Source organism: Procambarus clarkii, chromosome 82 (assembly GCF_040958095.1).
Source record: "Procambarus clarkii isolate CNS0578487 chromosome 82, FALCON_Pclarkii_2.0, whole genome shotgun sequence".
In the NCBI taxonomy this organism is placed as follows: Eukaryota; Metazoa; Arthropoda; class Malacostraca; order Decapoda; family Cambaridae; genus Procambarus; species Procambarus clarkii.
Window position 1 is genome coordinate 4,126,690 of NC_091231.1, and position 15,599 is coordinate 4,142,288.

Sequence of the window (15,599 nt, forward strand, 5' to 3'; positions counted from 1 at the left end):
AATTGATACAAGAGGTTTGTGTATCTGTGATTAAGAAGCAGACGGGATAAAGTTAAACAGCTTCACAATCTTCCTATAAAACAGCAGCAGCAGAACAAAGTGAACGTATTACAATTAAATGTTCCAAACAAAACACTTGTGTGAGACAAGCAATAAACACGGCTGACTACTGGTAAACGTCACAGCTCAAATAGAACTAGGCTACAAGTCTCTAAAATGGTTTAGCTTGTAAGGAAACCTATACCATACGAAGGGAGTGGACAAAGCCAGGGTCACACACTTGAGCTTCACGTCTAAATTAACGTTGCAGGAAGTGACACGTCACTTTATTGTTAATAAGGAGATATATGAAATTCTTGTAGACAATTTATGCCTCTGGTAAATATAGCCTATGGAACAAAACAATATGTTGTGTTCCTTAAAATGACTTAGCTGCACTGTGTAATATTAAAGTGTTATTCATGCTAGTTGCACTGCAAGTACTGGTTCAGTTACTAACAAGGTCATCAGAGCTAAACTATAATATAATATATTGATGTTGCAATAATCAATGTCAAATAACATAACATCCACTGACGCCTGATTAAGATCTTTTGGGTCCTCTGTATTCCTTCTACAATACCGCTTACAGGATGAGTATGAGCTACACAATAAAGTACCCTCCGTTGAGTATAATTCATCGGATGAGCTCTTTTACAGTGAAGATACAGTGTATTCTTTAAATCAGTAATATGTAATGTTAAAATGTAATATGCGAAATATTTAACTAGATGGGGATATCCGGCCGTGTCCGGGTTTTCTCCCTCCTCCTCCTCCTCCCCCTCTCTCTTCCCCTCTCCTTCACCTCTAGCAATCTTCTCCCCTCTCTCTCTCCTTCCCTCTCCCCGCTGATAATATTAATATATGGAGAAGTTGCTTCAATGTTTCCTGAGAGTCTGCAGGCGTGCCCAGAGACAAAGGAGCATTGGAACAATTTGCCAATGTTTATGAGGCCGGACTGTTATGAGGACTGGCCGTTATGAGGACGGACTGTTATGAGGACTGGCCGTTATGAGGACGGACTGTTATGATGACTAGCCGTTATGAGGACGGACTGTTATGATGACTAGCCGTTATGAGGACGGACTTATGAGGACGGACTGTTATGAGGACTGGCCGTTATGAGGACGGACTGTTATGAGGACTAGCCGTTATGAGGACGGACTGTTATGAGGACTGGCCGTTATGAGGACGGACTGTTATGAGGACTGGCCGTTATGAGGACGGACTGTTATGAAGCCTGGCCGTTATAAGGACGGACTGTTATGAGGACTGGCCGTTATGAGGACGGACTGTTATGAAGCCTGGCCGTTATGAGGATTTACCGTTATGAGGACTGGCTGTGTCCCCGGTGATGAGGGAGTCACGGCCGCGGCACGGCTGTGACGCGGGAAAGAATCTTTGGAAATCAATGACATGTAAGAACGTGGTGACGTAACGCGTAGGCGGACACGCCTGACACAGCTGCCGGTTACAACACTGGTGGTGGCCTTACCTGGGACCACAACACTGGTGGTGGCCTTACCTGGGACCACAACACTGGTGGTGGTCTTACCTGGGACCACAACACTGGTGGTGGCCTTACCTGGGACCACAACACTGGTGGTGGTCTTACCTGGGACCACAACACTGGTGGTGGCCTTACCTGGGACCACAACACTGGTGGTGGTCTTACCTGGGACCACAACACTGGTGGTGGCCTCACCTGGGACCGCAACACTGATGGTGGCCTTACCTGGGACCACAACACTGGTGGTGACCTTCCCTAGGACCACAACACTGGTGGTGGCCTTACCTAGGACCACAACACTGGTGGTGGCCTTACCTAGGACCACAACACTGGTGGTGACCTCACCTAGGACCACAACACTGGTGGTGACCTCACCTAGGACCACAACACTGGTGGTGACCTCACCTAGGACCACAACACTGGTGGTCTCATCATTCTAGAAAAGGATGAGGATATTCTAAGATATAATTATTTTCTTTAGTTGCAGAAATATTATCTGATTACATCAAACAATAGGCTACATAACATATGTATTTCAAACCCCCAATCCTATACTCTCAAGGTTTCACCTTGGGCCACATCTTATGCCACTGTTCCTTGCACCTGATGACACTTCACCTAGCAGTAAATAGGCACCTGGGGAAAGTCAGTATAGGACTAGGCTCTTAAGAGCCCAGAATCTAGAGGAGCCTCGATCAGACTAACAGACTTTATGTCCTCGACAAAAAAGAAACCATAACATCATGTTTCATCATTATATATCACTTGTAGCCTATGACAAAACGAAAACACTAAATTAAATTTGGGATTTCTGTGGTACACGACAATATTTACTGTGGCAAAGTGTGTTGTGGCGGGAAGGTCTTTTGGCGAACACAGCTCCAATGTCGACTTCATTCTAAACATTCTCATTTCTGAGGGTAGTTTATGATGTCATATTCTTAAAATTATAATTTCTAATGGTAGCCCCAATGCCAAATTATAAAAATCAAAACGTATTTGAGAGTAAGTAGCCTACGATGTCAGATTCCCGTATTAGATACTTCAGGCTTCATGGATCCCGCTGGTACCTTTGGTTAGGCCATTTGAGCGCCCTGCCTGGCTAGCCTACTATTCAGCCATCAGGAAGACTAAGATAATGTTATAATGTGACACCTGAATTTTTTTTAAATATATGTTTTGAACGTATTATTTAGTCTTGCTGGAAACTGGAAACACAATCGAGTCACAACAGTGTCCGAAAAAGGAAGTTTCAGTCCTAAGAGTCGTAAATAAGTGGTATGGACTTTATGAGGATGATGTCGAAGCTAAATCGATACAAAATTTTAAATAAAAATATACTAAAAATGAATGGGGAAGAGTCACTGCATTGTACTAATGATGGGCGAAAGAGCATATGCTCGACCCCCTGCAAGTACAACTATGTGAGTACACACTTACAAAGTCTCGCGGCCGAGTGCATCATCGATTCACAATTCAAGGACCCGGGTTCGATTCCTGCCCGAGACAAAAAATAGGCAGAGTTTCTTTCGTCTGACACACACATACACGAGATCTAGGCGGGATCCAATGCTCTATCCTGCACACACAAATAGGAGAGTGCACACACATTGCTCCACACAACAATAGAAATTTTAACAATACAGCTCATCAATAATCTTCACTAGCCCGATATCTGACACACACACACACACACACACACACACACACACACACACACACACACACACACACACACACACACACACACACACACACACACACACATACACATACACACACACAAATACAATGTGTGGTGGAGGCTGTCTCCATACACAATTTCAAATGTAGATAGAGCCCAGTAGGCTCAGGAATCTGTATATCAGTTGATTGACGGTTGAGAGGCGGGACCAAAGAGCCAGAGCTCAACCCCTGCAAGCACAACTAGGTAAGTACACACATAGGAGAATGAGGACATAGACAAGGAACATAGAGAACAGAACATTAAAGATCCACAGTAGCTTTATATAGACAGGAATGAGTATAAAAAGACTGTAAAAGACGAGGAGCCATATGAAAATTACATTTCATCCCAAGGAAAACAAACCCAAGGTTCTCCACAACAACATTAGGAGGAAAATGTTTGTGAATAAACCGGTCATTATAATAAGGAAGACACGGAGAATGAGGAGAAAGATTATGAAGTGCAGGCGATGAGTCACAATAACGTGGCTGAAGTATGTTGACCAGACCACACTAGAAGTTGAAGGGACGACGACGTTTCGGTCCGTCCTGGACCATTCTCATGTCGATTCTTAAATGGTCCAGGACGGACCGAAACGTCGTCGTCCCTTCAACTTCTAGTGTGTGGTTTCGTCAACATTATGAAGTGGTGAAGGTGAGATTCCCGGATGTTTAGGGTTCGGTTATGGGTTGTCTTTGTCTGGGACAGGAAGCTCTATAGGTCCTCCCAGGCCAACTACCGATGACGTTTCCCAGGGTGCAACCCACAACAGTTGCCTAACTCCTGGCTACCTATTTGTTGCTAGGCGAAAGGATACGTGCCCAAGCGTCTCGGGCCTAACCGGGAATCGAAACCGAGGACCTCTCAGTGGATCTGGAGGAAGTCTACCCAGTGGAAAATCGAGATATTGTTAACGACTAAAGAGATGAGGAGACAGCTGGAGGAACTGGACACGAGGAAGGCTCTGAAGAACAACAGCTCAACAGGAATCGTGTAACAGACAGCTGGGGGTACTGAGCCACCCGTAACACACTTCAACATTTCACTCCAAATGCGTAAACTGACAGATACACTAAACATGTCCCTGTACTCGGAAAATGAAAAAGACAGGATACTGGACTTCAGACGTGTCACTAACAAACATTCCCAATAAGGCACTAGAGAGACTCACAAGAAAAACGTATGCATAACATGAAATTGTCTATGACAATGAGAACGATAGAACAGGACAAAAGAGTTAGCTAACCCTTTATTCCTCGTCATAAAAGGTGTCAATACAAACTGAAGAGCAAAGCTCTACGTTACCCGATATGAGTAACATGTATCAGACAAAGAGTAGGCTGGGCAGGCTGCACATGTTTGAATGGTCAGATAGCTTTGACACGATGTTGGTGACGTCATCTAGGGGGGGGGGGGGAGCAGATATAGGTGAGCCTTTCTAAGGCCCCCCACCTCTAGTCAAGTGTGTACTCACCTAGTAGTACTAGTACTCATCTGTATATGTAGATTGTGATGTATCATGATGTATTGTGATGTATTATGATGTATTGTGATGTATTATGATGTATTGTGCTGTATTATGATGTTGTTAATGTTGGTCGGTCGGTTATCCATCCTTCCTTTCGGACAATCAACCCAAAATTCCGTAGAGTGCTTATTTTGACCAGAGCACCCTGGGTGCTTCTGGCACTTGGAGAGGGGCTCAACGTCACACGTTTAGGGGATGCGGCTTCAATACTGACCTCGTTGTCACATGCACACACCCACTCGAGCCGCTGTAACTCCCCAGTCTCTCATTTGGTATGACGTCCTCAATCCCCTTTCTCTTATTATTATTCTGTTCTACCCTGTCCACAGCTGTGGTTCTTTCTCTCTCTCTCTCTTTTCTACTTACTGGGAAGCCTCACTAGGACAAGGGCAAACTCCTAAAACACATATGTATGTCTCTGCAGGTAATCCAGCCTACGGTTGTAACTCTATACTTCAGTATAAGTACTTCTTGGCACAAAAATGGTAATCAATCACCCACCTTTCACTGTGTCTTGCACGCTAATGACAACCAGACACTCTGCCAGCTTCCTACAAGTAGTCAATAAGAACTTCCTTCCCACATCTGGGAGTTCACTACCCTGACGTCTTCAGGTTCTTCCAGGTTTATCTATCAGGATCCTCTGCAGCTCTTCCATGCTGCTGACCATGAAGTTTCCCCGAACCACAATGATGCTCCACCACTGGTATTACAGAAGCGTGTGAAACTTCATTTCACTCCTCTCCTTCGCTCCTCTTCTCACAGCTTGAGGTCCTGCTCCTCACTGTATGGCTGTGCTCTTCCACAGGGTTCAATATCCTATGGCCTTGAAGTTCCACTCATTAACTTTTCCTCTGGCCTCAAGGTACTCCCGTCAACTTTCTCAGAACAAACCTGCAACCCATCCATATGCCAATAAAAAATGTTCGTCTACAAACACATAACTGAAATGAATCACACACAATAAATGTTTCACTTGACATCTCCCTGCTTCCCGAATGTCGTGAGTGTGGACTTCCCCGTTTGGGCTGGTCCATGCTCTGCCCTCCCTGGGAGCCCTCAGCTTCCCGGCCCCGGGCGGCCCTCTCACTCAGTCGCCCACCAACAGTCGGAGTGGGTGGACGTCGCTCCGCCCTCCAGGACGTTCCTCTATCTTTACTCTTTTATTTTGGCGTTCTTCCTCATCAAAACATGTCTAACGTACCAACAGACACTTGTTACGATCGCTGGGTACACGATCAACTATAGGCAATCACTATTAACTAGTTAAATTTGGTCTTACCACAATAAGGTCTCCTGCAGGGCGCTCTTCCTCTCGATGGCGCCTGACCAGGGCTCTCCCACGGCCCACGAAAATATCTCTAGGCGGCTTCACAACTCTTCTTGTCGTTCAAGACTTGATTCCACCGCTGAAACGTCTGCACACTTGCTTCCTCTTGAAGGTATATCAACTGGGGGTTCGTCTCTGACAGGAGCTCACACGGAGCACAGCTTCCCCTCACGATGTCTGGTGCTCAAGTGAGCTCAAGCTCCTTTCAAGCGAGCCTTACACCTCCAGCAAACTCTCCACATCTCATGTCAAGTCATTTACTTTATATCTTGATCACTGCCCATGCTCTTAAACTATTTATCAAATCTAACCAATTATTTTACATATGTATCTCCATGTCTATATTTCTTTGACCTCTTATTTAGGTCAGATCTTGTAGAATAACTCTCAAGGTAGACTCGTTTTCCAGCTACCTGGGATCAAAACACTTGGGTTCGCCATTCTTTAAGGTCTTCACGGTATCTACTCTGGGATTGTGGCTGTGAACACCCGGGTTTGTGGATATGACTTTTGAATCTCTATTGTAACTTCTGCCTACTGATTCTGTGAGGAAATACACGAATTTGTAATCACTGGGAGAGTTGGGTATCTTTAGCGAGTCCTCTCTGTTAGTGGTGTGCAGTGTTTTCATTTTACAGATTAAAGTTTGGAGGGAATGTTAATGCATCTGTTTATGGGCGGTTGGTATGTGCTTAAACTATTTGTTTAACTCTAGTAATTTCAAAGTGATGACAATGGGAACAGAAAGGTAGACATATATAAAATAGGAGCGGAACACCTCCAAGACTCAAACAGAAAAAAAAATTGGAATTTATTTTTTCCAGAAACCTACTTCAAACGGATACAATAATAATTCAACAGCTTGACACAAATTTAAATGACGTCATGGTCTGACTAAACAGCTGGTAAGTTTATTAATAAATTTAAAGTCCTAATCCAAAGAATTTAGCCACACTTTACCACACTACAATAAGTGTACTAAACTTTGACGCCTAATACAGGCTTGGCGCACATGGAGAACTCTGCCCCGGCGGATGTGAAGGAGTCGCCCCACACGTCCCGCGGGGTCATCCCCAACCTGGGTCACCTGCCTGACCTCAACCAGCTCTCTGATGTCATCCGTAACCTGGTGATGGGGAACGTCGTGCACGTCAAGCCCATCCTCAAGCCCAGGAAGATCTGCGTCTACACCTGCGCCGATCTTAAAGGTTGGTTACCTGCTTGATGGGGTTCTTGGAGTTCTTTTATTCCCCAAGCCCGGCCCGAGGCCTGGCTTGACATGTGAGAGTTTGGTCCACCAGGCTGTTTCTTGGAGCGGCCCGCACGCCCGCATACCCACCACAGCCTAGCTGATCCGGAACTTCTCTTAGAAAACAGTCCAGTTCACGGTTGTTCCGGCAATATTTCTATATTATTATTTTAAAGCCACGTGGTGTTTGATTCCTGAATGACTAGTGTCAGAAACATATGGTATGAGTTTAAGGTTAGAAATATTTGGTAAGTGATTAATGTATACAAGGAGAAAAAGGAGATATCCTATTATAGTGCCTTTTGACGCTCCTGTGGATAACGGGAGATTGGGTGATATTACATTACTGATGACTACGGGTTGTGTGTGTTGCTAAGATATGATCGGGTATTGTTTAGAGCGAGACCTCAGAATCTGTTGTTGAAGTTTAATAAGGTTACTGTGCTTTATTGTATAGAGGTTTTTGGCCAGTAAACTGATAACGGTATCATTGGTGTTCATTTTAGATCTGGAGTCGAAGTGGCAGGAACTTGAAATATTCCGTGTAATTTTCGTGTATATATATATATATATATATATATATATATATATATATATATATATATATATATATATATATATATATATATATATATATATACATATACATATATATGACGGTGTCAGACCATGGAGGAAAATTTAAACAGGAATTTCCTTAAGTACTTTCGTATATTAATACATCTTCAGAAGGATGACTGCTTCTGAAGATGTATTAATATACGAAAGTACTTAAGGAAATTCCTGTTTCAATTTTCCTCCGTGGTCTGACACCGTCATATATATATATATATATATATATATATATATATATATATATATATATATATATATATATATATATATATATATATATATATATATTAGTATATTTTGGTAGCAGTCTTTCCTGTAGACATATTTTATTAAATATGACCGAAAAAGTAAGATTAATAATTCTAACACGAATTTTCTCAATCTTTTGTACATTATGCTTCACTGTTGGAGGTAAATCAAAAATCACTTCTCCAAAATTCATTTTTATTTCTAGTCTGACGCGACACGGGCGCGTTTCGTAAAACTTATTACATTTTCAAAGACTTCACAAATACACAACTGATTAGAACTTGCGTTTCCCTGATTTTATATCTACATTTGAGTGAGGTGGGAAGGGTGATGTGGCATTACATTTGAGTAAGGTGGGAAGGATGATGTGGCATTAGAGGATATTAATAGGGTATTAAAAGTATCAACACAAGACAGAACACGAAACAATGGATATTGAATAGAAGTGTTTGTAGAAAGCCTATTGGTCCATATTTCTTGATGCTTCTATATTGGAGCGGAGTCTTGAGGTGGGTAGAATATAGTTGTGCAATAATTGGCTGTTGATTGCTGGTGTTGACTTCTTGATGTGTAGTGCCTCGCAAACGTCGAGCCGCCTGCTATCGCTGTATCTATCGATGATTTCTGTGTTGTTTACTAGGATTTCTCTGGCGATGGTTTGGTTACCCATAACACTACATGGGTAGTGTTATGGGTAACACTAATTTTGGAGAAGTGATTTTTGATTTACCTCCAACAGTGAAGCATAATGTACGAAAGATTGAGAAAATTCGTGTTAGAATTATTAATCTTACTTTTTCGGTCATATTTAATAAAATATATATATATATATATGTATATATATATATGTCGTACCTAGTAGCCAGAACGCACTTCTCAGCCTACTATGCAAGGCCAGATTTGCCTAATAAGCCAAGTTTTCCTGAATTAATATATTTTCTCTAATTTTGTTCTTATGAAATGATAAAGCTACCCATTTCATTATGTATGAGGTCAATTTTTTGTTATTGGAGATAAAATTAACGTAGATATATGACCGAACCTAACCAACCCTACCTAACCTAACCTAACCTATCTTTATAGGTTAGGTTGGGTTAGGTAGCCGAAAAAGTTAGGTTAGGTTAGGTTAGGTAGGTTAGGTAGTCGAAAAACAATTAATTCATGAAAACTTGGCTTATTAGGCAAATCGGGCCTTGCAAAGTAGGCTGAGAAGTGCGTTCTGGCTACTAGGTACGACATATATATATATATATATATATATATATATATATATATATATATATATATATATATATATATATATATATATATATATAATATGTTGTACCTAGTAGCCAGAACGTCGTACTCTGCCTACTATGTAAGGCCCGATTTGGCTAATAAGCCAAGTTTTGCTGATATATACTTGAAAAATATAGAAAAATACATATTTTTCTCATTTTTTTCTTATGAAATGATCAATCTGGCTATTTCATTATGTATTAGTTAATTTGTTTAAATTTGAGTTGAAACTAACTTAGATATATGACCGAACCTAACCAACCCTACCTAACCTAACCTAGCCTATCTAAACCTAACCTTAAACTAACACAACTACGTCAATACTTTATGTCCCTAATATAATATCAAAATAATAATTAAAATAAACTAATTGTAAGCAATTTATTGAAAATAAAAAAAATCACTCGGCCTAATAGGCAAATCGGGCCTTGCATAGTATGCAAAGAAGTGCGTTCTGGCTACTAGGTACGACATATATATATATATATATAAAGAGTGCTGAACATAAGATTGGTTTACAATTGTTTATGGAAGCTTTATCAACTTTATTAACTTGAGCTATTATTGTTAATTTTGGAAGGTTAGAAAAGATTTGTGACTCAAGAGGATTTTTGGAGAGCAAAGCAGCTCTTATGTATACCACTGTTGGTGTTGACTTCACCAGCGTTACTCACTTTGGTCAAGAGTGTGTTAAAAAAAAATGAATAGTGTTAGGATAAGCTCTGGTGAGATGTGTGACAACATTTTTCTATGCAAATAATCTAAGTTACCGTTTCCAAATCTGTGTCCAAGCTGCCACCATCTCTTGGGAGTTGGATCTCTTTGTTGTGTGACCGTTGTTTGGATTCCAAGATGATAGTGATGGTATTTACAAGTGCTTTTCATGTTTTTTTTTTTTACTTCTTAAACTCTATTTTTCAAAGTAGGATATTTTAGAGCTTATTATTCATCTATTTACTATTTTTTTGTGAATAGGCTAATCCCATATATGTTTTACTTCTCATGTTTCTTGTTCATTGTTTGAAATATGTCATTTGTGAGCGATTGGTCGTTAAATTTTCTGACAGCTATTTATTTTGGCGAGGAGAAAACGTGTTTTAATATAAACTAAATTATATTTTTATTGTCCAATATTATCAATGATTTGATAAATGGATTGCAGCATTGCAATCAACCCAATGCAGTAGTACAGTGTATTGATCGCCCATCCTGCATAAGCCCTCACTAAAACCTGAACAATATTGTAATCGACAGTTTTATGCAGCAAAGTAATCTTTGAGTTTCATCCCTAAATTACCAAGTCTCCTCCGTTCTCTTGGTTGTTGTTGTTTAAGATTCGCTACTTGGAACCAAAAGTTCCCAGTAGCACGGGCTATGGTGAGCCCGTAGTGGACTTACCTGGCACAGGAGAGGGGCTGTAACTGTTCTCTTGGTGTTCAGACACGATAATGGAGCGGTCGGCCTTGATGCAGCACGTGTACCCGAAGCTTCGCCTATACTGCATGGAGAAGGGCTACGAGCTCAACATCGTCGACCTACACTGGGGGATACCTGACGAACGCCTCGATGACCACTCCTTCAAGGAACTCTGTCTCGGACACCTCACAAGTGAGGCTCATTCGTTGTATTTGCAACAATATTTGCAATATTGGAATATTTGCACTTCGTGCTGAAGGTAGGTAAGGTAATTATCAAGAGAAAGCACTAAGCTATTACGACTACATAACACTTGTATTAGCTGGAGGCAGTTGTTATTACTCCTGAAGTAACATTCACAGGTTACTTTTAAACTTTAATACAGTGAACGATGCACTAAAGAAGTTGCAAATTATATTTTGATATATAAAACGTAGTGTGAATACCTTTGTATGAAATAAAGCGCTTTTTTACTGAAGTTCTGTGTGATGAAGTATTGGTTAGCATGAAGACTGTTGCGCGTGTGTCGCCCCCCAGGCCAGGCCCGGGACTTCCACGTGGTGACTCTGGTCTTCCTCAACGAGACCCTCGGCAACGCTCTCCTGCCGCGGGTGATCGACGCTCCGGACTTCGACCAAGCCGTCTCCGCCGTGGAGCTGGACACTGACAGAGACCTTTTCAGGAAGTGGTACCACTGGGACGCGAGCGCTCACCCTCCCTGCTACAAGCTCCAGCCCATCACTTCCGCCATTCCTGACATCAAGGTCGACCCTTCTTCATCCCCCCCTTTCAAACACACACACACACACACACACACACACACACACACGCACACGCACGCACGCAAGCACGCACACATACGTTACTCTTTTACATTTCACAACTACTACTTATCAATTAAAAATATAGCCCATTGATATTACTGCTTGAAACCTTTGTTTATAAATAATATTGAAGCTGTGTCGTCATAATTTAGAAAGTCATATTAATGCAAACATCTCGTTGTTTCCTATAGTTTCTTGTGTTATTTCTACTTAAGAAAATCAATTACATATTTTGTTTCATAAGAATTATTTTGCTATATCAAAATCAAACGTAATGATGAGTACATGTAATAAGCTTGTTTCATGAGGGTGTGTGGACGAACTTCATCATATTTAGGATGAAGTGTGACCCGGGCCACCATCTCCTCCCTCCTACAGGACGCCAGCAGCACCACCCTCCGCCAGGAGGCCCTGCACGCCTTCAACACCGATGTCAAGAAGATGTTGAGTCTGATGAGGACGGTTTTCAGTCAGGAGCAGAAAGAGAAGTACATCTCCACGGTCATGGAGCAGGTGGGTGGTGGTGGTGTAGGAGGGTAGTGGTGTAGGTGGGTGGTGGTGGTGGTGTAGGAGGGTAGTGGTGTAGGTGGGTGGTGGTGGTGGTGCAGGTGGGTGGTGGTGGTGTAGGTGGGTAGTGGTGGTGCAGGTGGGTGGTGGTGGTGTAGGAGGGTAGTGGTGTAGGTGGGTGGTGGTGGTGGTGCAGGTGGGTGGTGGTGGTGGTGCAGGTGGGTGGTGGTGGTGTAGGAGGGTAGTGGTGTAGGTGGGTGGTGGTGGTGGTGCAGGTGGGTGGTGGTGGTGGTGCAGGTGGGTGGTGGTGGTGCAGGTGGGTGGTGGTGGTGGTGCAGGTGGGTGGTGGTGGTGTAGGAGGGTAGTGGTGTAGGTGGGTGGTGGTGGTGCAGGTGGGTGGTGGTGGTGGTGCAGGTGGGTGGTGGTGGTGTAGGAGGGTAGTGGTGTAGGTGGGTGGTGGTGGTGCAGGTGGGTGGTGGTGGTGGTGCAGGTGGGTGGTGGTGGTGGTGCAGGTGGGTGGTGGTGGTGTAGGAGGGTAGTGGTGTAGGTGGGTGGTGGTGCAGGTGGGTGGTGGTGGTGTAGGAGGGTAGTGGTGTAGGTGGGTGGTGGTGGTGCAGGTGGGTGGTGGTGGTGGTGCAGGTGGGTGGTGGTGGTGCAGGTGGGTGGTGGTGGTGGTGCAGGTTGGTGGTGGTGGTGTAGGAGGGTAGTGGTGTAGGTGGGTGGTGGTGGTGCAGGTGGGTGGTGGTGGTGGTGCAGGTGGGTGGTGGTGGTGCAGGTGGGTGGTGGTGGTGGTGCAGGTGGGTGGTGGTGGTGTAGGAGGGTAGTGGTGTAGGTGGGTGGTGGTGGTGTAGGAGGGTAGTGGTGTAGGTGGGTGGTGGTGGTGCAGGTGGGTGGTGGTGGTGTAGGAGGGTAGTGGTGTAGGTGGGTGGTGGTGGTGCAGGTGGGTGGTGGTGGTGGTGCAGGTGGGTGGTGGTGGTGGTGCAGGTGGGTGGTGGTGGTGGTGCAGGTGGGTGGTGGTGGTGTAGGTGGGTGGTGGTGGTGCAGGTGGGTGGTGGTAGTGGTGCAGGTGGGTGGTGTAGGTGGGTGGTGGTGGTGGTGCAGTTGGGTGGTGGTGGTGCAGGTGGGTGGTGGTGGTGGTGCAGGTGGGTAGTGGTGTAGGTGGGTGGTGGTGGTGCAGTTGGGTGGTGGTGGTGTAGGTGGGTGGTGGTGGTGCAGGTGGGTGGTGGTGGTGCTGGTGGGTGGTGGTGGTGCAGGTAGGTAGTGGTGGTGCAGGTGGGTGGTGGTAGTGCAGGTGGGTGGTGGTGGTGCTGGTGGGTGGTGGTGGTGCAGGTGGGTGGTGGTGGTGCAGGTGGGTGGTGGTGGTGCTGGTAGGTGGTGGTGGTGTAGGTGGGTGGTGGTGGTGTAGGTGGGTGGTGGTGGTGCAGGTGGGTGGTGGTGGTGTAGGTGGGTGGTGGTGGTGCTGGTGGGTGGTGGTGGTGCTGGTGGGTGGTGGTGGTGTAGGTGGGTGGTGGTGGTGTAGGTGGGTGGTGGTGGTGCTGGTGGGTGGTGGTGGTGCAGGTGGGTGGTGGTGGTGCAGGTGGGTGGTGGTGGTGCAGGTGGGTGGTGGTGGTGTAGGTGGGTGGTGGTGCAGGTGGGTGGTGGTGGTGCTGGTGGGTGGTGGTGGTGCAGGTGGGTGGTGGTGGTGCAGGTGGGTGGTGGTGGTGTAGGTGGGTGGTGGTGGTGCAGGTGGGTGGTGGTGGTGCTGGTGGGTGGTGGTGGTGCAGGTGGGTGGTGGTGGTGTAGGTGGGTGGTGGTGCAGGTGGGTGGTGGTGGTGTAGGTGAGTGGTGGTGCAGGTGGGTAGTGGTGGTGCAGGTGGGTGGTGGTGACTGAGGTAGCTAGGATGCGGCTGGTATTTCCCTCCCATATGCTGCGTGAATCTCATGTGTCTTGTGAACTAACATTGCTCCTCGCCGCTGCCGGTGGCCGCAGGAGATCAAGCAGAGCATCTTCATGAACCAGGAGAGCGCCAAGCACGGCCTCTGGATCTGCCGCAAGTTCACGCACTTCCCCTCACACAACATCCCGGCCCAGGGCAAGGTCTACGTGTGCGTCGAACCGGAGAGCAAGAAGCGTCTCGAGATCCTTCAGAGCGAGCTGAAGGTGAGTACAGGATGAGCCTCAAGTCATATATATTGATGTACATGTGACTAGCGCCGCCGGCCGCGTCTCCAACACCTGGCTAATGACACGTATACCTCCCGCCGCTGCAGGAGCGGCTGGACGAGATCAGGATGCTCAAGTTTCGCGTCAAGTGGCACAACTCCGGCATGAACTCTGAGGTCCCGGAACACGCCCAGTTCGTGGAGGACCTGTGTGCGCAGGTCTCCCCGCTCCTCATCTCCATCATCGACAGCATCATAGAGGAGGACGAGTCTAAGGTAAGTCACAATGGGATCTCGTATCGCTAAGACATATGGGACACCTGAGGCGTTCCCAGCGGTGGTCGGGTGACTGAGGCCACATCGTCAGCATTGTGACCATTTACACTACACACACGCCCAAGCCCAGCCTCCTGTCCTGGCAGTACTTATAGTAAAGATGAACACCATCGTACATACACTGACGTAAAAGGCAATTAGAAAGTAGAAATCGGTACTAATGAATTTGAACAAACCGCAAAAGTTTATGCCCTGGAAACACAAACCGAAACTGTCTCTATTTTCCGCTTGTTACAGCTTGTAATAAAGTTGGTACATCTTGGCTGAACATGTTTATGACGTATTAGAACGTTGTTACTGTTACCTATCGTTCGTTACGGCTCGTGACCCTACAGCAGCCAAACTTTAATTACGTCTAGGGATACCACTGCTGCTCTCTAAAGCGCGTCACCAGTATAACCCCTTGATAAGTAATGAGCACATAAATAAAACTCTTCCTTTTGGACTGAAGAATAGATACAAAATAGTATATAGATATATATTCAAGACAGTATAATATAAAAACACAGATGGTTAAGTTAACTTATACAATAAATGAAAGTATTGTCATATCACTAAATATAACAAATAAAATATGGCACAAAATGAATGTAAAGACTTATCTCCCACATGTTACTCTCCTGGTCCCGTATCAGCTACTGAACTCACGCTCTGTCGCTACCCACATTCTCACCTCCCGTCTGCCTCATCCCAGGATGAGGGATGGAAACTAAGGACTTTTTAATATTTAAAACTAATTGAACAACCACTTGTTCTCAAAACACACAAGAATGCAAATTACAGATAATAGTTACTTACAAAATATATAAGTATAATGCCACCTGTTTAATTACAGAATATAAACAAT

General features: G+C 44.8%; 1 protein-coding gene and 1 long non-coding RNA gene across 6 annotated transcripts in view; one reads left to right on the plus strand and one right to left on the minus strand.

Annotated features, from left to right (window-relative positions):
• The window catches only part of LOC138358232 (uncharacterized), a 64,944-nt gene extending 58,577 nt beyond the window's left edge, over positions 1–6,367 (minus strand). The window contains exon 1 of one of the 2 annotated variants that reach the window (XR_011225256.1): positions 6,086–6,364. This is a non-coding gene — a long non-coding RNA (uncharacterized lncRNA). Of the gene's footprint in view, positions 1–6,085 lie in introns of both variants that reach the window. The other variant, XR_011225257.1, reaches the window with a different exon arrangement.
• The window catches only part of LOC123764226 (NACHT domain- and WD repeat-containing protein 1), a 102,891-nt gene that overhangs the window by 51,116 nt on the left and 36,176 nt on the right, over positions 1–15,599 (plus strand). For all 4 annotated transcript variants that reach the window (XR_011225255.1, XM_069315873.1, XM_069315874.1 and 1 more), the window contains 6 exons: positions 7,135–7,341; positions 10,968–11,135; positions 11,481–11,707; positions 12,146–12,280; positions 14,244–14,414; positions 14,525–14,692. Coding sequence is in view for 3 of the 4 variants with exons in the window: in XM_069315873.1 (XP_069171974.1) it covers positions 7,135–7,341; positions 10,968–11,135; positions 11,481–11,707; positions 12,146–12,280; positions 14,244–14,414; positions 14,525–14,692 (1,076 nt within the window). In the remaining variant the exon portion in view is untranslated. The remainder of the gene's footprint in view (positions 1–7,134; positions 7,342–10,967; positions 11,136–11,480; positions 11,708–12,145; positions 12,281–14,243; positions 14,415–14,524; positions 14,693–15,599) is intronic.